Below are 22,037 nucleotides of genomic sequence, written 5' to 3'. Positions count from 1 at the left end.
TCTTCAAGTTGCAATCTTTTGTGGCTATGATGCGTGGAATTAGTTTCAATAGAACTTAGGGTTCATATAAAACCATGAGAGCCATGATTTCAATTACGTTCTTTATTGCTACTTGCTTCTATCCATATTTTGCTTCTGCTTAGTTTTGAGGCACGTTGAGTGAAATAAAAGAGAAGGTCATCCAATTCAAAAGAATTTGGTAAGGTGCCTATTCATCCCCCTCTAGTCACCGTTCATAGTCCTATAATTGGTATCTGTCGGTGTATTAGGAACCAGGGGTCCCTGAATCCCGAGACCGGGCCGGCCATCCGCCACATGTCACCACGCCGCGAGGTCCACCCTGCAGGATAAGAAGAAACTAAGTCCCGGGGGAAGGTGCTCGGGGCCGTAGCCTCTAGGTTCCCGAGCACCCCAGTTCCCCGATGATCCGCAGAGTCCAAGTACCGGAGCGAAGTGCTCGGAAGGATTCTCGCCTACCCCCGAGTACTGTATTCCCCCGATGATCCAAATAGCCGAAGTGCTCGGGAGAGAGTGCTCGGGGCTGCACGTGGCAGCCCCCGAGGACTCGGTTCCCCGAAGGTCTCCCCTAAGTGCTCGGGAGAGAGTGCTCGGGGCTGCACGTGGCAGCCCCCGAGGACTCGGTTCCCCGAAGGTCTCCCCCAAGTCCTCGGGAGAGAGTGCTCGGGGCTGCACGTGGCAGCCCCCGAGGACTCGGTTCCCCGAAGGTCTCCCCCAAGTGCTCGGGAGAGAGTGCTCGGGGCTGCACGTGGCAGCCCCCGAGGACTCGGTTCCCCGAAGGTCTCCCCCAAGTACTCGGGAGAGAGTGCTCGGGGCAGCCCCCGAGGACTCGGTTCCCCGAAGGTCTCCCCCAAGTACTCGGGAGAGAGTGCTCGGGGCTGCACGTGGCAGCCCCCGAGGACTCGGTTCCCCGAAGGTCTCCCCCAAGTGCTCGGGAGAGAGTGCTCGGGGCTGCACGTGGCAGTCCCCGAGGACTCGGTTCCCCGAAGGTCTCCCCCAAGTCCTCGGGAGAGAGTGCTCGGGGCTGCACGTGGCGGCCCCCGAGGACTCGGTTCCCCGAAGGTCTCCCCCAAGTGCTCGGGAGAGAGTGCTCGGGGCTGCACGTGGCAGCCCCCGAGGACTCGGTCCCCCGAAGGTCCCACCGGAGTGCTCGGGAGAGAGTGCTCGGGGCTGCACGTGGCAGCCCCCGAGGACTCGGTCCCCCGAAGGTCCCACCGGAGTGCTCGGGAGAGAGTGCTCGGGGCTGCACGTGGCAGCCCCCGAGGACTCGGTCCCCCGAAGGTCCCACCGGAGTGCTCGGGAGAGAGTGCTCGGGGCTGCACGTGGCAGCCCCCGAGGACTCGGTTCCCCGAAGGTTCGCGCAAGATCGTCCGACGACCCAAAGGGTCCCATCGTCGGGGTGTCAGCCAGTCAAAAGCCCAATACCGCATTTAATAGGCACGCACGGCCTGACATCCTGACATCCTGACATTCTCAGCTGCCCACGCCCCAGGGTCAGACCCTGCCATGTACTGGCAGGGGGGCGTGAGTTCATTAAATGCACGGGTCCCATTCCATTTCATCCGGGTGCCTCGGGATAACGTTGCCAGAATCGAAGCGCTCCGCCCGCCACCCTGTCCTGGCAGAAAAACAAGACAAGGCGGGCGCACCAGACACCTCTGAGGCTGCCCGGTGGGCCCCCTTAATGGCGCCCGGGGGCATCCACAGTGGCGGGTGGTCGGATGCGCGCCGCATTTTTTCACCGCCCCTGTCACTTCGCCAAGACGAAATGATGACGCCTTTCTCCGTGGCACCTTGGCACTCGCACCCTCTCTTTCCCATTCAGGATATGTCGAGGTCGGTGCGCCTATAAAAGGAAAGGATGGAGAACACGTAAAAGGGTGGAAAAGAGGAAGAGGACACAGAGGCTCACAGAAAAAAGCCCGACAACGCACACACTCGAACCAGTTCAAGCCAAACTAGAACACGAGAGCCTCAAGCTCTCTGTAGGCGTCTCTCTCTTGTAATCAGATACATCCTTGAAGAATTCCCTTCAAGGATAGATATAGCACACACACAGGAGTAGGGTGTTCCGCCCCCGTGCGGCCCGAACCTGTATAAACCCCAGTGCACCCATCTTTCTCGCACCCGGACGATCATCTGCCACCAGCCACTGCATTTCTTTCCGTTTCCCGCTTATTTCCCAAACAAGCTCGTTCAGGATCATCCCCCCGGCCGAATCTCTAAAAAGGGGTCTCTCGGGATCCCTGCGACAGGAGTTCATCCTCCGACAGCTGGCGCGCCAGGTAGGGGGGAATATCCCTGGATTTGTTCGTTTGCTTTTTTCCACAGGAAAAGATGACTGGTGGGCACCGTCTCCAGCGTTCCGGCTCCACTTCCAATGACGAAGTGCTGCCCGACGCTCGGGAGAGCCCAGTTGCTGCGGCATTCCATCAGCAGCCGCTATCCACGTGCGCGGTTTTTCCCGCTCCAGGGAATCAAGGCGCTGGGCCCAGCAGGGCCGCCGCCGCCGCTGCTGATGCACTTTCCGACCCCCAGCAAGAGGTCGGGACCCCGGCCACCAGGTCCGCCTCTGGACCACGTCGGGTGCCATCCCGGCGCAGGCTCGCTTTCAGCGAGGCCGGCCCGGGGAGCGCGCTGCTTGCAGCGCATGCTCTCCTCAGGTACCCGCCCGTTCAAGCCACGCCGAATACTCCGGAAGGCCGGTGGATACAAGATGTCGTCGCTTTGGTGGGCACTGCTCGCCGCCAGGTGCAGGCCGGGAGTCCTCGCACCCTTTCCCAGCGTGGTGCCGCCAGAGCCGGTTCCTCAACGGGCAACGCCTGCACGGGCCGAGGGGCCTCCAGGCGGAGTGCCGCCCCCCTGGCCGTGTCCGAAGCCCGGGACCTCCGCTTGCGCCTTGACGAGCGGAGGGGCCACGAGGACGCCCGAGTTACTCTCGAGCGCCAGCGGGAGGCCCGGCAGGGGGTCGGGGCAGAGGATCAGGCTTCCTCTCTCCCGGCCCAAGGCCACCGGGAATCCCCGGCTCGCCGCCACTCGCCACCGAGGACCCCCGCTCGCGCTGCGGGGTACGGCACCGGCTGCCGTGCCTTCACCGCCGAGCTCCGTCGGGTCAGGTGGCCTTCCAAGTTCCGCCCCGAGCTGCCGGAGAAGTACGACGGGTCCATCGACCCCGTCGAGTTCCTCCAGATCTACACAACGGCCGTCCAAGCGGCCGGAGGCAGCGAAAAGGTGATGGCAAACTATTTTCATGTTGCCCTGAGGGGCTCCGCCCACTCTTGGCATATGAACTTACCCCTAGGGTCTATCGGCTCCTGGGATGACCTGTGCCACTAGTTCGTGGCCAATTTTCAGGGCACGTTCACGCGTCCCGGTTTGGAGTGCGACCTTCACGCCGTCCAACAGCAGGAAGGGGAGACGCTACGGCGCTTTATACAGCGCTTTAGCCAGGTGCGCAACACCATACCACGAGTGGCCCCCCATGCTGTTATTGTTGCTTTCCGGCAGGGCGTCCGCGATGAGCGGATGCTCGAAAAGCTAGGTACACACGAGATCGAGACCACTGCGGAACTCTTCGCACTAGCCGATAAGTGCGCCAAGGCTGCGGAGGCCAGGGCGTGGCATGCTCCTCGCCCCGCCTCCGACCAGCCAAGTTCTTCCCGCTCCGACAAGCGGGAAAAGAAGAAGAGAACGAAGCGCGAGGCCGCCCCCGTTGAGCCGACCCAGGTCCCTGCTCATAAGGTGCCGCAAGAACCCGACCGCCGGCAAGAGCGCCGGCCGGGCGTCGACCGACGTCCCTCCAGGGCCCCTGCTAGGGCTCCTCCTCGGGCCTCCGTGCCCACGAGGGCCCCGGCACCAGCTAGGGCACCGGCTCCAGCAAGAGCCCCGGCCCCCGGCCGAGCTCCTGCTCCAGCGAGGGCCCCCGCTCCCGCGGGGCCCGAGCCAGGTAAATGGTGTCCCATACACCAGACCAGATGGCACGACCTCACGGAGTGTCGTACGGTCAAAGGACTCGTGGAGCAGCGCCAGAGGGAGCGCGATGAGTCCCGTGGAGGAGGCAATACTGAAGTCGCCCCCGACAACGCCGAGCTCGGCTTCCAGGAGCCCGAGCACACCGTCGCCTTCATCAACGGGGGCGCGTACACGCCTTCCTCGCACCGTGGCATCAAGGTCATGCGACGCGAGGTGTGCTCGGCAACCCCGAGCGAGGAGGCCGCAAGGCCCCTAAGGTGGTCGGATGCTTTGATCACGTTCAGCATGGCTGATCACCCCGCCAGTACTGCAGCCGTGGGGCGACTACCTCTGGTAGTGTCCCCCACTATCTGCAATGTCAAGGTCGGCAGGGTGCTGATCGACGGTGGTGCCGGCCTCAACCTCCTTTCTAAGGAGGCTTTTGAGAAGCTGCAGGTGTCCTCTAGGCGCCTAAAGTCGTCGCTCCCCTTCTGTGGAGTGACCCCCGGGCACTCCCTCCCCCTCGGGCAGGTCGAGTTGCCTGTAACGTTCGGGAGCCGGGACAACTTCCGCACGGAGTGCGTCCTCTTCGACGTCGCGGAGCTCCCTCTCCCTTACAACGCCATCCTCGGGCGTCCGGCGCTCGCCAAGTTTATGGTGGCCGTGCATTATGCATACCTTACGGTTAAGATGCCCGGCCCCGGGGGCTCCATCTCCGTGATCGCCGACTCCGGCGGCGCCGTCTCCTGCGCTGAACAGTCATACATGGCTCTGGTCTCAGCGCAGGCCGAGGTCAATGGCTCTACAGGGGGCCCGGGACCCTCTTCATCCAAACCCCGACTCGCTGCCGACGCCTCTGTTCCAACGAAGGAGGTCGTGGTGAGCGAAGACGCTACCTAGGTCGTCCGGATCGGCGGTGACCTGGGCAGCAAATAGGAAAGCGCGCTCGTCACCTTCCTCCGGGCTAACGCAGACGTGTTTGCCTGGCAACCGTTCGACATGCACGGGATCCCTAGGGAGGTAATCGAGCATCACCTGGCGGTGCATCCGGACGCCCGCCCAGTGAAGCAGAAGGTCCGGCGGCAGGCGCCAGAGCGCCAGGAGTTTATCCGCCAGCAGGTCAGCAAGCTCCTCGACGCCGGATTTATCCGAGAAGTCCTCCACCCCGACTGGCTAGCAAACCCAGTCATCGTCCCGAAGGCCAACGGCAAGCTCCGCATGTGCGTGGACTACACCGACCTTAATAAGGCTTGCCCTAAAGATCCCTTCCCCTTACCTCGCATTGATCAAATTATAGATTCAACTGCGGGATGCGATCTTTTATGCTTTCTAGATGCAAACTCTGGGTATCACCAGATTCGCATGGCCGTAGGGGACGAGGAAAAAACTGCTTTTACCACTCCGGTGGGGACTTATTGCTACATGTCAATGCCTTTCGGCCTGCGCAACGCTGGATCCTCTTTCCAGCGTGCTATTCGCATTACCCTTGACTCGCAGGTTGGTCGCAACGTCGAAGCTTACATCGACGATCTCATGGTCAAAACCCGAGACCGCGCCACCTTGCTCGAGGACCTTGCCGAGACTTTCAACAGTCTCCGCACTACCCGCCTCAAGCTCAACCCGGAGAAGTGTGTCTTCGGGGTGCCGGCGGGCAAGCTCCTTGGTTTCTTGGTTTCTGGCCGAGGAATCGAGGTCAATCCAGAGAAGATCAGGGCCATCGAGCAGATGCGACCCCCGGCTCGACTCAAGGAGGTCCAGCGTCTCGCCGGCTGCATGGCAGCCCTCGGGCGCTTCATCTCCAAGCTCAGGGAGCGGGGGCTCCCCCTCTTCAAGCTTCTGAAGAAAACCGATCGTTTCGACTGGACTCCGGAGGCCGAGCAGGCCTTCCGCAACCTAAAGAAGTACCTCACTTCGCCACCCATGCTAGTGGCTCCCTCTCAAGGTGAGCCCCTACTGCTCTACGTTTCGGCCACACCTCAGGTCGTGAGCATAGTGCTGGTGGTGGAGCGCGACGAGTGTTCAGGACCAGGTGCTGGGTCCCAGTTCCCAGAGGTCCCTGACCACTCACCTGTCCTCGCGGCTCCCCCTGGGCAAGGGGTCGAGCCCGAGCACACTGCTCCTCCCAACCAGGGAGTCGAGCCCGAGTGCCCGGCCAGCCCCGACCGTGCCGCCAAGCCTGGGGGCTCCGGTAGGCCCCCGGGTGGAGCCGCCGTCCGGGCTCGCCGGGTGCAGCGACCGGTGTACTTCGTCAGTGAAGTCCTCCGGGAAGCCAAGACAAGATATCCCCAGGCGCAGAAGCTGTTCTATGCCGTGCTCGTCGCTTCCCGGAAGCTGCGCCACTACTTCCAGGCGCACAAGGTTTCGGTGATTACCACTTATCCACTGGGGCCCATTCTCCGGAACCGGGAAGGCACCGGGCGCGTGGTCAAATGGGCGGTAGAGCTGGCAGAGTTCGACCTACACTTCGTCAGTCGCCAGGCAATCAAAAGCCAGGAGCTCTCCGACTTCTTGGCAGAGTGGACGCCCGTTCCCTACATCGTCCCGGAGGAGATCTCTGCCTATCCCGGGCACGACGCGCCTGGGTACTGGGTCATGCACTTTGACGGCACCCTCTCGCTTAAAGGCGCAGGGGCCGGAGTGGTTCTCACCTCCCCAACAGGTGAAGAGCTCCGGTACGTCGTGCAGTTGCAATTCCGCGCATCCAACAACATGGCGGAGTATGAAGGTCTCATCGCCGGCCTCCGGGCTGCGGTGGGGCTCGGGATTCATCACCTCCTGGTCAAAGGGGACTCCCAACTGGTCGTCAACCAGGTGTCTAAGGAGTACCAGTGCACGGATCCTCAAATGGCGGCATACGTAGCTGCAGTCAGGAAGCTCGAGAGACGCTTCAACGGCCTCGAATTGCGGCATATCCCTCGCCGCGACAACGCTTTGGCCGATGAGCTCTCCCATCTGGCCTCCTCGCGTGCGCACGTCCCTGCCGGAGTCTTTGAAGAAAGACTCGCACGGCCTTCCGTCCTGCCTGCCGAACAGGATGAAGGGGAAACCTCGAACTCAATTCAGGGGACCCCGGCGGTGCCCTCAGTGGGAAGCCCCGTCAGGGCGCCGCCGTCCGACGAGTGTGCTGCACTCGCCGAATGTTCTCAAGATGCCTCGTGGATGTCTGACATCCGAGGGTACTTGAAAGAAAAGTTCCTACCCGGGGATGAGGCGTCTGCCGAAAGAGTTGCTCGGCAGTCCAGACGCTATGCCATAGTAGATGGGGATCTCTACCGGCGTGGCGCAGGAGGTGTCCTCCTGAAATGCATCTCCCGGGCAGAAGGCGGCGATCTTCTCGCTGAGGTCCACGAGGGCGAGTGCGGTGGCCATTCATCGTTCCGCACGCTGGTCGGGAAGGCCTTCCGGCAAGGTTTCTACTGGCCTACAGCTCTCCAGGATGCTTCCGAGCTGGTTCGGCGCTGCAGGGCGTGCCAGTTCCACGCAAAGCAAATTCACCAGCCGGCTCAGGCTCTTCATACCATTCCCCTGTCATGGCCTTTCGCGGTCTGGGGTTTGGACATTCTGGGTCCATTCCCCCGAGCAATCGGGGGCTATGCATACCTATATGTCGCCATCGACAAATTCACCAAGTGGCCGGAGGCGGCCCCAGTCATCAAGGTGACCAAAAACATGGCGCTCCAGTTTATCCGCGGTATCACCAGCCGCTTTGGCGTCCCGAACCGAATCATCACCGACAACGGCACCCAATTCACAAGTGCCCTGTTCGGAGACTATTGCGAAGACCTTGGCATCAAGCTCTGCTTCGCCTCCGTCGCTCATCCTCGGAGTAACGGGCAGGTCGAGCGCGCCAACGCGGAGATACTGAAGGGCCTCAAAACCCGGACCTATAACGTGCTCGCCAAGCACGGGAAGGGATGGGTGGACGAGCTGCCAGCCGTGCTATGGGCTAACCGGACTACGCCAAGCCGCGCCACCGGGGAGACTCCGTTCTTCCTCGTTTATGGCGCCGAGGCAGTCCTCCCCTCCGAGCTCACTCTGGGCTCCCCTCGAGTGCATGCATACTCTGAGGGTGAGCAGGAGCGGCAAAGACGCGACGACGTGGACTACCTGGAAGAGCGCCGGTGGCGTGCCGCCGTCCGGGCGGCTCGATACCAGCAGAGTCTGCGGCGTTATCATCTGCGCCATGTCCGGGCCCGATCTCTCGAGGTGGGGGACCTAGTTCTCCGACGCGTCCAGTCGCGCGAAGGAATGAATAAGCTGTCCCCTGTGTGGGAAGGTCCCTTCACCGTGATCGCGGTCCCGCGGGCAGGTTCTTTCAGGTTAGCAACGGAAGAAGGACAGCCACTCCCGAATCCGTGGAATATCGAGCATCTCCGACGCTTCTACCCATAGATGGTTGTGCTCGCAGCTCAGGTCGGCAAGGCCGGGGGCTTCTCCCCGTCCAAGCAGTCCAAGGGCTCCGCCCCTTGGGTAAGTCGCTATCACCCAACCTTGTAAATATTGTACATTCGGTATTTCAATAAGCAATCGCTATGTCAAAATATTTTTTCTGGATTCCGTATGTTTAATCTGTCTGGTGAGGTGCTCGGTTGTGCGAGAAAAAGTTCGCTCTCTCATTTTCCCCGCTGATAAAAGAATCTCAATCGGTATGCATGCGAGCAGTCGCCGCTGACTTACGTCCGGCGTGGTAGGCTGTGGTGTTCGGTGTCGTGGTAGGCTCCTGGGCACTACCGAGTTTCGGGGTGCTCTGTGTAATCCCATCGCTCGAGCTGCTCAAGTAGTCCGGAGCCCAGGCCCCAGGAGCGGGCTGTCGGTGCTCGGTCTGGTTTGTCATACCCGGGCGCCACCAGACCATAGGACCTCTGGGTTATGCCTCTGTCCGCTTTTGTCCGCCGGTTCGGGTATTCAAGAGGTCTCGGGTCGAAAATGAGAGTAGTCTATAACAAGTACCGCACTAGCAGAGCGCGCCAAACAAAGAAATTCTATATTCTCTCTTAAGTCACAGGCTGGCGATCACGAGCAGTTCGGCCGCGAGGGCTTCACTGCCCTGGTCTCTGGTCGGCCCCAAGGGTTCTCGGGTGATCCTACCACTTAGGCAGGGTGGTCGAGATCACCCGACCCCAGGAGCCTCGTACGCCTCTGGGCGCTCGGGCGCTCCATTGAAAGAATCAAGTCCCCGGGCACCCGAGCTCGGAAGCACATCCCTCCTGGATCGGTGGGCCGGAAGGCCGACAGCTGTCCGGTGAGTGGTTACATTCGGGCAAATCTGCTTTCAGTAAATTTATGTTCCCGAGTCATTCTCGAGGGCTCTCGCGCTTTAATCTGTTCGGCGAGGTGGTCTCCTCGCACGCAAAACCCTGCCACGTGTCTACTTTTTTCCTAGAATGACAGAGCGGTTTTTGTAGAAAGGAGAACCGCGCGTGCGGTAGTATCTGACCAAAGCCCTTCGTGGTGGTCGTGGTGTTCGGTCCGCTTTTAAGGACCCCGAGCACTACCGAGTCCCCGGGTGCCCTGGGTAATCCTATCGCTCGAGCTGCTCGAGTAGTCCGGAGCTCAGGCCTCGGAGGCGGGCTGTTAGTGCTCGGTCCGGCCCGTTTTAAGCCCAGGCACCACCGGACCACGAGGACTCTTGGTCACATTCTCGCCCGCACGTGTCTCCCTTCTACTAACTGAGTGGTCGCAAGGTGAAAAAGTGTTCACTAGGCACGGCGTGTTCCGAGCAGGATCGATCTATCTCCCGGGCAAGGAAGTCTGTGTCTTTGTTTCTTAACTTAGGCAGTGCGGACTCGCAAGAGCTCGAAGGCCGACTACGCCAGAAACAGCGATCAGGACAACTTCATCCTCAGGGACGGGAAGGTCGGGAACGGCCCGACTGAGTACTCCCCGGGACTTCAAAGTGAAACACCAGAAGAAACATCAAACACTCAGAGAAACTGGAGTTGCGAGCCCAAGGAAAAGTTGCCATTAATATTCACAGGATATATACAAGGCATTTTCTAAGGGTTCACTCCTATCGAGACAACAAAAGAAAAAAGGCTACAAAAGATCTAGTCGGCGGCAGAAGCGTCGGCTGAATCCTCTGAGTCGTCCCCGGGGGCTGGCGGCGGCGGCACCTCTCGCCTAAAGCCGGCCGCCACCATGGCGGCGGTACTCCGGACCGCTACCCGGGCGGCCTCTCCCTCAGCCTCGACCACTCCCTCCCGCGCTGGCTCCAGCGGGAAGTTTGGGTCCCTACTTCGGTAGCAGGCCAGGACGTGCTCGGCCACTGCATGTGCCAAGCCACATCCCTCCCGGGTGGCAAGTTCCTGGACTGCCCAAGGCAGGGCCTCGAGGCGCTCGCAGACCTGCTGCAGCCCCAACACTTGTCATGCGGGACCGTCGCCCTTCTCACCTTCAACGAGCCGTCCGAGACCACCCTTCTCTACGGCCCGCCACATCCGCCGGAGTATGTCTTCCAGCATATGCTCGAGGTTGACCCGCGAGACAAAAGCGGTCTCGAGCTTCTCCTTGGCGGCCCGCAGCTGCGCCTCAAGTCCCTAGTCCCCGGCCTGCTTCGCCTTGGCCACCATCTCGGATAAAGCGCGTTCACGGGCGGTCAGTTCCGCCTCGTGCTTCGCGTTCTGCTCCGCCCTGGTAGCCGTGGCCGCTGCCGCCGCAGCAGCCTCACCCTCTCGATGACTCAGTTCGCCTTCTCGGCGATTCAGCTCGCCCTCCTGCCGGGCCAGCGCATCCTCCTGCTGGGCCACCGAATCCTCCCGAACACCGAGATCCGACGCCGACAACTCATTGTCCACCTCCCGGATGGAGACGTCCTCCTCCCAGCGGCGGATCTCTTCTCTGATCTTCCGGAGGTCGTCTTCCCAGCGCTGGAGGTCGGCACGCGTCTTCTCGGCCGCGCCCTCCCGGCGGGTCAGCTCGGCTTGCCGCTCCTCCGCCGCCTGCTCCCGAGCTGCAACAGCCACCTCCCTCTCCTGCGCCTGCCCCATCCTGGCAAGGGCCTCGGCAGCTTGCTGCTTCGACGCCTCGGCCAGGCGGGCGGCGTCTTCTCGTTCCCGCGCGGCTTCTGCCCGCACGGTCTTCAAAATTTCTTGTTCCCGCGCGGCTTCCGCACGGATGTCTTCTAGGAGCTTCTGCTCCCGCGTGGCCGCCGCACGGGCCTCCTCCTGGGCGCCCGTCAGGTGCGCCTTCTCCAATGCCAGGCGGGCGCGCTCGGCCTCGAGCTCCCTCGCCTTAGCGTTCACCGCTGCGCCCAGCCGCCCAACCGCTACCTGGAAGCCTTCGATGGCGGCCAGGAAGGGATCGGCGGGCTGGCCGGGCGCCGGTGGGGCCCAGGCCTCACCGCAGAGTGCCTCCGGGGGGTCCGAGCTCTCTACAAGGCCCTGCCCCGTCATACGCCTCGGGCTCTCCGCGCCCGGGGTAGGTTCCGCCGGCGCCGAAGACTCGGACGGCGGCCGCGTTCCCGCATCGGCCGCCCTGTCCGCCGGCCCCGGCAAAACATCCATTTCCACCGTCCTCCGCCCTGGGCTCTCCACGCCCGGGGTAGGTTCCGCAGGCGCCAAGGATTCGGACAGTTGCTCCGTCCTCCTTTCGGCCGCCGCCTCCGCCTCCCTCCCAGTGGCCGCCACGACAATAGGCGCCTCCGCTGTTCCTGTGCCCGTCTCCGTCGACACAGCCGGCGGGATCGGCCCTGGCCTTGGCACCCGTGCCTTCTCCGTCGCAGTGGCGCCCGCGGCCGGCCTACGGGAGACAGATGAAAAATGTCGAAGCTTAGTTCGGGTCAGAAATGCCCAGGAAAAAGCAAGAAAGGAGACTCACCGATACTGCCACTTAGCCGCTGGGAGCCTGAAGTCCGGGTCCGGCGCTGTTGGTCCGGATTCCTCCCGCCGCCTCTTCCGCTGGGGGCTCGGCTGAACCCCTGCGCGGGCCTCGGGCGCCGCCGTGCGGGCCTCGTGTGCCGCCGCGCGGGTCTCGGTTTCCGCCATGCAGGTCGCGGGCGCCGGTGCAGGCCCCATACGCACCAGGCGCGGCTCCAGCACTGGAAATGCCGCTGCTGCCGTGGGCGACGGCGGAGAGTCTGGCACCAGGATCAGGGCCCGGGGACGCTTCCCCCGATCTCCCGGCGCCACCTCTTCGACAATTTCGGTGGCGCCCTCCTCCCTAGGACGGCGGTTGCCGTCTGCGGCGGCCCCTTCGCCAGCCCGCGACGAGCTGCCAGCGACCTCCTCGCCAAGTAGCTCCTCCAGCCCGGGGAGTTCGGAGGCCTCGGGACTCCGGCTTCTTGGCCGGTCCACCGGCCCCTGGGCGTCGAACTCCGGTAGCCCCGCCATAATGGCCACCCGGTTGGGGTTGGCGCAGAGCGCCATCTCCGGCCACGGGAGCTCCGTCCGGCCCATGTCCTCCGTTCCGGTGATCACCCTTGTCATCCCCCGCAGTTCCGCCTGCCCCAGATCCCAGCTCGCGCCGATCTGGGTCCTGGTGATGTCCTCCGGCCCGGTATAGAACCAGCTCGGCCGGGCCCGCTCTCGCAAAGGCGCCAGCCGACGGCGCAGGAAGTCCACAACCACCATGACGGAGGTCAGCCCGGACTCGCGCAGCTCCAGGATGCGCTCCAACACCGGCTTCAGCCTCGCGTCTTCTGGTGGCGGCGCCTCCCACGTCGATCGCCGAGGTTCCACCGCCGCCTGCGGCAGCTCGAGGCGCTCATGGGGGTCAACGTCGACGAAGAACCAGTCCCGTCGCCACTCCTCCCACTTGCTGCGCAACACCTGGGGAATGTAACGATCCCCCAGGCCGTCCCGGAGCTGAAGGTTGCAGCACCCCGCGACGTCCGCCGTGGAGTGCCCCCTCTTCTTCCCCACCGGCCGAAGGACGAAGAAATGGCGAAGCAGCGTCGCCGACGGCATCACCCCTACGAACATTTCGCAGAGATGCGCGAAAATCGCCAACACCACCACAGAGTTGGGGCTTAGGTGCACCAGTTGAATGCCGTACGTCTCCAACACTTGCAGGAAGAAGCTGGAGAACGGCGGCACCAACCCCGCCGCCACAAAGGAGGTGAAGAGGACGGTCCGCCCAGGGACGGTCGTCGCCGGCGTCAGGCTCGCCGGCCTCACCACCACAGCACCTTCTTGCCCCTCCGGCACCAGCAGTTTCCTGATTTTGTCCGCCGCCTCCTCGTTCCTCAGACGAGACTCCGGCAAGATGCTGGCCGAAGCCTTGTCCCGGTGTCCTCCTCCAACCCTCGTCATCTCGGCAAAGATGGAAGGTGTCTTGGTGGTGGAGAGAGAGAGAAGGAAGGATGCTCCGGTCGCCTAAAAATTTCCTAAGGGCTTCGGAGCACAAAGAAGGCAAGAGCACAAGTGCAAGAAAGCGTAAAAAGGGGAACGGACCGATCCATTCCCCCTTTTATATCTCAAAGTTCAAAAACTGCCGCCCAAACGGTTCGCTCGGTGAAGCGTCGCCTCGATCGACGCACCTGCCAGGCGAATCTCCCGCCGATCGCGCGATGCCAGCGGCTGCCAGGCGTATTTTCCTCGATCTGCGCGGCGACCGGGCGTGCCGCCCGTATGGTCATCATACCCTTCAGAAGTTGTGTGGACACGCGTCCACTCATTTTCCCGTTGGGGCATACTTGAGGCCTGGGTCCGCAAGGGCCACCTCTCGAAAGGGTGACGCATGGCGTCTGCGCTAGCCTCGGCCTCGGCCGCGACGAAGGGCCCATTCGCAGTCTCCGTCCCGTCGCCTACCAATGGACCCGGGGGCTACTGTCGGTGTATTAGGAACCAGGGGTCCCTGAATCCCGAGACCGGACCGGCCATCCACCACATGTCACCACGCCGCGAGGTCCACCCTGCAGGATAAGAAGAAACTAAGTCCCGGGGGAAGGTGCTCGGGGCCGTAGCCTCTAGGTTCCCGAGCACCCCAGTTCCCCGATGATCCGCAGAGTCCAAGTACCGGAGCGAAGTGCTCGGAAGGATTCTCGCCTACCCCCGAGTACTGTATTCCCCCGATGATCCAAACAGCCGAAGTGCTCGGGAGAGAGTGCTCGGGGCTGCACGTGGCAGCCCCCGAGGACTCGGTTAAGGTCTCCCCCAAGTGCTCGGGAGAGAGTGCTCGGGGCTGCACGTGGCAGCCCCCGAGGACTCGGTTCCCCGAAGGTCTCCCCCAAGTCCTCGGGAGAGAGTGCTCGGGGCTGCACGTGGCAGCCCCCGAGGACTCGGTTCCCCGAAGGTCTCCCCCAAGTGCTCGAGAGAGAGTGCTCGGGGCTGCACGTGGCAGCCCCTGAGGACTCGGTTCCCCGAAGGTCTCCCCCAAGTACTCGGGAGAGAGTGCTCGGGGCAGCCCCCGAGGACTCGGTTCCCCGAAGGTCTCCCCCAAGTACTCGGGAGAGAGTGCTCGGGGCTGCACGTAGCAGCCCCCGAGGACTCGGTTCCCCGAAGGTCTCCCCCAAGTGCTCGGGAGAGAGTGCTCGGGGCTGCACGTGGCAGTCCCCGAGGACTCGGTTCCCCGAAGGTCTCCCCCAAGTCCTCGGGAGAGAGTGCTCGGGGCTGCACGTGGCGGCCCCCGAGGACTCGGTTCCCCGAAGGTCTCCCCCAAGTGCTCGGGAGAGAGTGCTCGGGGCTGCACGTGGTAGCCCCCGAGGACTCGGTCCCCCGAAGGTCCCACCGGAGTGCTCGGGAGAGAGTGCTCGGGGCTGCACGTGGCAGCCCCCGAGGACTCGGTCCCCCGAAGGTCTCCCCCAAGTGCTCGGGAGAGAGTGCTCGGGGCTGCACGTGGCAGCCCCCAAGGACTCGGTCCCCCGAAGGTCCCACCGGAGTGCTCGGGAGAGAGTGCTCGGGGCTGCACGTGGCAGCCCCCGAGGACTCGGTCCCCCGAAGGTCCCACCGGAGTGCTCGGGAGAGAGTGCTCGGGGCTGCACGTTGCAGCCCCCGAGGACTCGGTTCCCCGAAGGTCTCACCGGAGTGCTCGGGAGAGAGTGCTCGGGGCTGCACGTGGCAGCCCCCGAGGACTCGGTTCCCCGAAGGTTCGCGCAAGATCGTCCGATGACCCAAAGGGTCCCATCATCGGGGTGTCAGCCAGTCAAAAGCCCAATACCGCATTTAATAGGCACGCGCGGCCTGACATCCTGACATCCTGACATTCTCCGCTGCCCACGCCCCAGGGTCAGACCCTGCCATGTACTGGCAGGGGGGCGTGGGTTCATTAAATGCACGGGTCCCATTCCATTTCATCCGGGTGCCTCGGGATAACGTTGCCAGAATCGAAGCGCTCCGCCCGCCACCCTGTCCTGGCAGAAAAACAAGACAGGGCGGGTGCACCGGGCACCTCTGAGGCTGCCCGGTGGGCCCCCTTAATGGCGCCCGGGGGCATCCACAGTGGCGGGTAGTCGGATGCGCGCCGTATTTTTTCATCGCCCCTGTCACTTCACCAAGACGAAATGATGACGCCTTTCTCCGTGGCACCTTGGCACTCGCACCCTCTCTTTCCCATTCAGGATATGTCGAGGTCGGCACGCCTATAAAAGAAAAGGATGGAGAACACGTAAAAGGGTGGAAAAGAGGAAGAGGACACAGAGGCTCACAGAAAAATGCCCGACAACGCACACACTCGAACCAGTTCAAGCCAAACTAGAACACGAGAGCCTCAAGCTCTCTGTAGGCATCTCTCTCTTGTAATCAGATACATCCTTGAAGAATTCCCTTCAAGGATAGATATAGCACACACACAGGAGTAGGGTGTTCCGCCCCCGTGCGGCCCGAACCTGTATAAACCCCAGTGCACCCATCTTTCTTGCACCCGGACGATCATCTCCCACCAGCCACTGCATTTCTTTCCGTTTCCCGCTTATTTCCCAAACAAGCTCGTTCAGGATCATCCCCCCGGCCGAATCTCTAAAAAGGGGTCTCTCGGGATCCCTGCGACAGGAGTTCATCCTCCGACAGTATCAGAGCTAATTTGATCACCTATTAACCTTAACCGGCTTTGTGATCCATATGCGATAATGGAGAGAAGTGGAAAGATTTCACTGTTTCATGTCCATGATTTTTCGTATTGGAAGGTGCGCATGGAGACTTACCTTCAAGGAAGTGTGATATAGGAAATAGTATACTCCATCTATGAGATTTCTACTGCTTGCACGACTCAGATTCAAATGGAACGGCATGAGGCCAACAACAAAGCTAGAAATATTTTGTTCACAAGCCTGAGTCAGAATTAGTTTGACAGGGTTCAACACCTATGTACTACCCGTAAGATCTGGATTACCCTTAGTGTCTTTCATGAGGGTATCAACCAAATCAAGGTTAGGCGTCAGAGCATATATAACCAGGAATATCAAATATTTGTGCAAGGGTCTGGTGAATTCTTAGATGCTATGTTTGCTCGATTTGATGGAATTATTAGGAACCTTAGATCCACTGGTGTTTTGCCCTATTCTGACCATAAGAGAACGATCAAACTTCTTTATGCTCTTGACCGTAGCATATGGGAAGTTAAGATCTCGAGCGTTGAAGAGTCATCCAGTTATGATACATTACTTGTGATGAACTCTTCAGCATGCTCAAATCCATCGAGATAGCCAAAGCGGCTTGGATAGGTCTTAGAAATCCCCTGTCTCAGACCATAGTGTTGGTTTTCGAACCTAGTAGTGGCAATCAGATTGGAGCTAGCTTTTCTTGTGCTAATGCTTCACTGAGTGAATTTACTTTGTCTTCCTTGGTTTCTATCTTAGAGGAGCCGGTGGATGTTCTTGATAATGAGGATCTTACACTAATTATGAAGAAGTTCACCCGCTTCTACAACAACCACCGATATCGGAGAAGGGGTGGTTCTCGGGCCTACTTTGAGTGTGGTGATACCACCCACTTCAAAGTGGACTACTCCAAGCTCAAGAAGAGGAAAGACCTCAACCACGACCACGATAAGCATAAGAAGTCTAAGAAACCCTTCTTCAAGAATCGTGATAAGATGTCCAAGAAGGTGACCAAGGCGGCTTCAAGGGTATTTATGGCGGCGCTCAACGACATCGACACTTCCTCAAGCGAGTAGGAGAGCTCAAAGGAGGGGGAACCGCAAGTGAAGAACAAAAGGAAGAATAAAGACTTCACTGGCCTCTGCTTCATGATGGACTACAACTATAGCAACCCCGAGTTTGACTCCTCTGAGGTACCACTCACCTATGATCAGCTTTCCGTTCAAGTTGATACCTTGAATGATATACTTGTTAGCTAGGATAGATTGCTTAAGAAAGCGGTTCGTGAGGTTAAGGATAAGAAAGCGGTTTGTGAGGTTAAGGATCTCAAGTCTAGGCTAGAATGTTCTTCTTCTGAGTTTGAGTTGCTTAGGTTTAGAGCCAAGGTTGAGGATGAGGATTGTGAGAGTTGTTTGGTTATCATGAGTGAGCTTGCCAAGCTTTAGACTGTGCATGTTCAAGTTGCCAGTCGGCTTGAGACTACCGAGAAGAAGCTCCTTGAGGAGTCTAGATCTATTCTCTTAGGTACTTGCAAGAATTATTCTTTGCTCTCAAAGGATGTTGATGTTAAAGCTAAGTGCATAAATGAGCTAGAGTCAAGAATGAAGAGTGTTGAGAGTTCCACGGATGTGCAGCCAAACTATCCTACCTGCATCATCCTTAAGGACAAGCTCAGTTGGGTTAGAGGGCAAATTGAAAATCTCATGACTGAGAATAAATATCTCTTTTCTCTTGTGGAGAAGTGCTCAGAAGGTAAGGGCAACATAGATTTGATCTTGGCCAAGACCAAGATATGTGCTGATAAGGCTGGGTTACCTTTGATTTTAGACTTTGAAAGAATTGCTTACACCAGTTCTAATAAGACTGTCTTCACGTACGAATGTACACAATTAGGTATTAAATTCTCTTACCTCTAAACCATTAACTTGAAGAGTTTCTTCCCATGTTGTCTATCTTTTAAAATGTTTCTTCTTTCAAGTTAAAATATTTTGTAGCTATGACTCATAAAATTAGTTTTAATAAAACCTAAGGTTCATATATAACCACGAGAGCTATAATTTCGTTTATGTTCTTGATTGCTACTCGTTTCTTTTTAGATTTTGCTTATGTTTAAGTTTTAAGGTATGTTGAGTTAAATAAAGGAGAAGACTATTCAATTAGAAAAAGTTTGATAATACATCTATTTACCCCTTTTAAAGGTCATTTTTTGTCCTACTGAAAGAAGCTTAGCTGAGACAATCATTTGGCTACCGGTATAAACCAATCTGGACAAAGGATTCGAGTGACCAATTGATTCCAACGGGCAGGTTTATTTTCGAAATATAAAAATAAAAAAATCCGCGGCCGCCAAGCACCAGGCAGCCCTAATGAATGCCTCCGCGGGCCGCGCACGCCAACGCGGGACGCAGCAACCGGACCGCAGCCGCGTGCGTGTGACGCGTCTCGGCCGCGTCGCAATCCCTGCGCCGAACGTGCCCGGCCGTTCCGGCGCTTGCTTTGTCGGGCTTGGCGCGCGCTGTCGACGACGACTTGGCGACACGAACAATCGTCTGCTTCCACTTGAAGGCAACGAAGCGGATGGACAACAACCCCTTCTCATTGGGCTTCAAATCGGACCGCCACACGTCTCCCTCTCCAGTTCAGCATCATGCATACAGTACAGGGACGAAAAGAGGTCGCGGAACAGCTTGCAATGCCATCAGCAATCCGGGAATTCCACAGAGAGAGAGACACCTGATTTGCCAAGCAGAACAGCTTGCAGGCACCAAGCAGCAAGCTAAACATGACAACAGAAACACAGATTGATTTCATCGTCAACTCACGGCAGTAGCTACTTTTATTCAAGTAAAACGGGATAAAAGTGTAGCATCGTGACGTATGTGTAAATAAAGCACAACGAAGAACAACCACTCCATCTTCTCACTGTACCGACTCAATTGTCCCTTCACTGGAACCAGAACGCCTGCTCCCCAAGCAGATATGAACATGAAGAGCGGTCACTCTGTTGAGCACTTTCAGTGGCAGTACTGGCGGTACCAGCAGCACCGGCTGAACCCGGCAGCGCCATCTCCGACCACGCTGCCGCGGCTGTGGAGCCACCACAGCAGGTTCGTCAGCGTGTTGCCGTCGTCCTGGCCCGTGAGCGCCCGGGTCTTGGCCAGCGCGGCCTCCTTGTCGTAGATCCCCTCCAGCGCGTACACGAACCCCTTCCACCCTTCGCCGACGCCGTCCCTCGACAGGGCCGGCAGCGTCCAGCTCACCAGGTCCTTCACGAAGGCAATGTCCGGGAACAGGGCCTCGCTGATGGGCAGGAGCGGCAGGAGCTGGATGCCCAGCCTGCACTCCTTCCACTCGGGCGGCGCGAACCAGAGCCCGCTGTCGCGCTTGTTCGCCCACAGGACGCCCACCACGCGGTTGTTGCCGCTGAAGTCGTCCTCGTAGATGCCCTCGCCTGCACGGACGTGCCACCACGTCTGCGCCGCCAGCATCTCGAGCGCGGTCAGCGTCGCGCCGACGGAGACGAGGTGCGTGTCGCCGTAGCTCAACCCGAGGAGCGCGGCAGAGTAGTAGGCGTTCACGGCCTCGCTCGTACTCTCCTGGTTGCGCCCGTCGGCGAACTCCGTGAGGCCGCCGGCCCAGGAGTGCAGCTTCCAGAGATCGAACGTCCGCAGCCTGGTGAAGCTTGCGCCGGCCTTGCGCGATAGTGTCATGAAATCGGCGACCATGGAGTAGGCCTGCGGCATGTACTTTCTCCCCCAGCACGGGTCAATCTTGGCAAGGACCGCAATGGCGTATAGGAAGTACCCCAGATGGTAGTGGTGATCGTTGTAAATGCCGAACCCGAAGTCCGCGCCGGAGTCCTTTAGCCCCTGCAGCGTGACAAGGCCGCCCCATTTGGAGTCGTAGAAGAACCCGTTCCCCAGGAAGCTGCCGTCCAGCCACGGCGTGACGGTGGCCTTCAAGAACCGCTGCACCGCCGGGATGGCGTCGGGGTACCCGACCTCCTCGGCGATCAGCGCCAACCTCGCCGCCCTGGCGATCGCCTTCCCGTAGAAGTAGGACGAGGTGGTGATGATCGGCGTGGAGGCGAGGCCATCCACGTCCTTGCGCAGCGCGGCCACGACCTCGTCGACGCCGTCCTTGCTGACGCCGCGCGCCGAGTGCCATGTGGGGGACACCGGGTCCGTCCTGAGGACCCAAGAATCGCCGACGACGCCGACCAGGTCACCGTCGATGCTCCGGTACCGGAAGTCGTCGAGCACCCGGACGGCGCACTCGTCGGCGAGCAGCCGGAGGTGGAGCGGGTGGGCGAGCATGAGCAGCTCCCCCGGCCCTTCCTTGTGCCAGGTGTAGTCGACGCAGAACGGCCTGTTCAGTGCGGCCTCCCCGGCCGTCGGGTAGCAGCCGCTGTACCGGTCAAGAACCAGCTCCATGGACGCGTCCGGCAGGTAGGCGACCCGGATGGCGCCGGCGAAGCCAGGCGCCGAGAGCTGCGTGGTGCCGGCCTGCGCGAGGCGGATCGGCGCGGACGCGTAGAGGAGGAAGGTCTGGCCGCTGTTCATCCGGAGGCGCCACTTGGTGCCCGTGTCGCCGCAGGGCGCGACCTCGATGAAGGCGTGGACCGAGGACACGGAGATGTCCACGGGGCCGGCCCCCTCGGCCGTCGTCACGGTGACGTAGGGGCATCCGCGGACGAGGTGCGCGCGGAGGGACGGGGAGACGTCGAGCGTGACGGAGAGGTCATCGAACGCCGCAATGCGGTGGCGCTGCGATCCGCTCCCCGCGGCGTCCGAGATGGTGAGGTCGGCGACGAAGGTCTGGATGACGAAGGAGGGGGAGTGGTTCCGCGCCGGGTAGCAGACGTCGAGCGCGGCGGCGCCGGGGGACCGGACGGAGTACGGGTGGATGTACTCCGGCTGGTCGCCGTTCTTGAGCGCGAAGTTCTGGAAGAAGGAGTTGGTGGGGAGCGGCGCGGCGAGGAGTCCCGGCGCGAAGAAGCGGGCCGGGTCCGGGAGCACCGTGGACGCCGCGCGCGGGAACACGTGGCCACCCGGGGCCGGTGCCGGCGGGCGGTGATCGCCGTGGTGCGGCATGGGCGGCGGCGGCGGCGACGGCTGGATCGAGACGGGAGGAGTGGGCCTGGGCTGGGCGAGGGTGAAGGGGTGCTTGCAGGTGAGGAAGCGGCAGAGGGCGTGGCCCAGCTTCTTCTTCCACTTCCACATCTCGCCGGCTCGGGCTGCTGCTTATGTACTGGTCGTGGACTCGAATGGGCTCGGCTTGATCTGAGTTTTTTTCTTAATTTTCCGGGGTTGTTTTTGTCAATATTTTCGATGACTTTGACCGGGCCAGTGCTCAACTAGGAACGATCTGACAATCCAACGCATCCGAGGCGACACGTCGGAGCGCGTTCCTGCGTGCACCAATAAGAAACTATATATATAAAAAAACTACAAGTTCTTAATTCTGATTGATGGACAGAGATGATTACCGGCTAAGCGTAGGAAAAGTATACTAATTTGCTTTGTACCAACTGTTGACCTTAAGCGAAGCGACTACGAACACGTCGCTAGAAAGAGACGTACGCGTAGAGCAGAGGAGCAGGTTATGGCCAGGTACCTTGCGATCGGAACCTGGAGGCACGCGAGGCGATGTGACGGCGGCGTGGGCCTCGATGGAGGAGTGGTTGCGAGCCGTGGCTCGATCTGTGGCCGCCGAACAAAGCTGGATGAGCAAAGGGTGGGTGGGCAGCTGCCGGAGGTCAGGTATGACGGGCGCAAGTGCCGGGAAGGAAGCACTTGTCCCGCGTCGTGGGATTGGCACCGGCACCGGCGCCGGACGGGACGAAGCGTGCTCTCGATGTGGTCTCCGGGGGAGGCAAGGGATGGCGGGCCTGCCGTCGCGGCAATTGCTTGTTCGCTAAGCGAGGGCAGGGCAAAGCTGTTGGCGTTCGGTCGTTACGAGTACTTGGTTCCAGGACAGGTCGGCTGCTTGTTTGCGAAGGATTGCTCCCTCGTTTGCGCAGTTAAGTTTGCTCCAAATTTTGCTAATCAAATGTTGTTATTTAAGTACTTACAAAACACGTCTAGGATGTCATAAA

At 60.2% G+C, this 22,037-nt stretch overlaps 1 protein-coding gene across 1 annotated transcript; it reads right to left on the bottom strand.

The window, feature by feature from the left end:
• Positions 1 to 18,745: 18,745 nt before the first annotated feature.
• On the bottom strand, positions 18,746 to 21,355 carry LOC133901658 (glucan endo-1,3-beta-D-glucosidase 1-like). The gene has a single exon (XM_062343094.1). The coding sequence runs from the start codon at positions 21,160 to 21,162 to the stop codon at positions 18,955 to 18,957; it is 2,208 nt and encodes a 735-aa protein (XP_062199078.1). The 5' UTR covers positions 21,163 to 21,355; the 3' UTR covers positions 18,746 to 18,954.
• Between the last annotated feature and the right edge of the window lie 682 nt (positions 21,356 to 22,037).

This window comes from Phragmites australis, chromosome 20 (genome assembly GCF_958298935.1).
Source record: "Phragmites australis chromosome 20, lpPhrAust1.1, whole genome shotgun sequence".
Taxonomy (NCBI): Eukaryota; Viridiplantae; Streptophyta; class Magnoliopsida; order Poales; family Poaceae; genus Phragmites; species Phragmites australis.
The sequence above is the reverse complement of the archived record's forward strand: the minus strand, read 5'-3'. Positions and strand labels throughout refer to the sequence as shown.

Coding starts and splice junctions, on each gene's coding strand:
- LOC133901658 (XM_062343094.1), bottom strand. CDS start 21,162: ATGTGGAAGTGGAAGAAGAAGCTGGGCCACGCCCTCTGCCGCTTCCTC.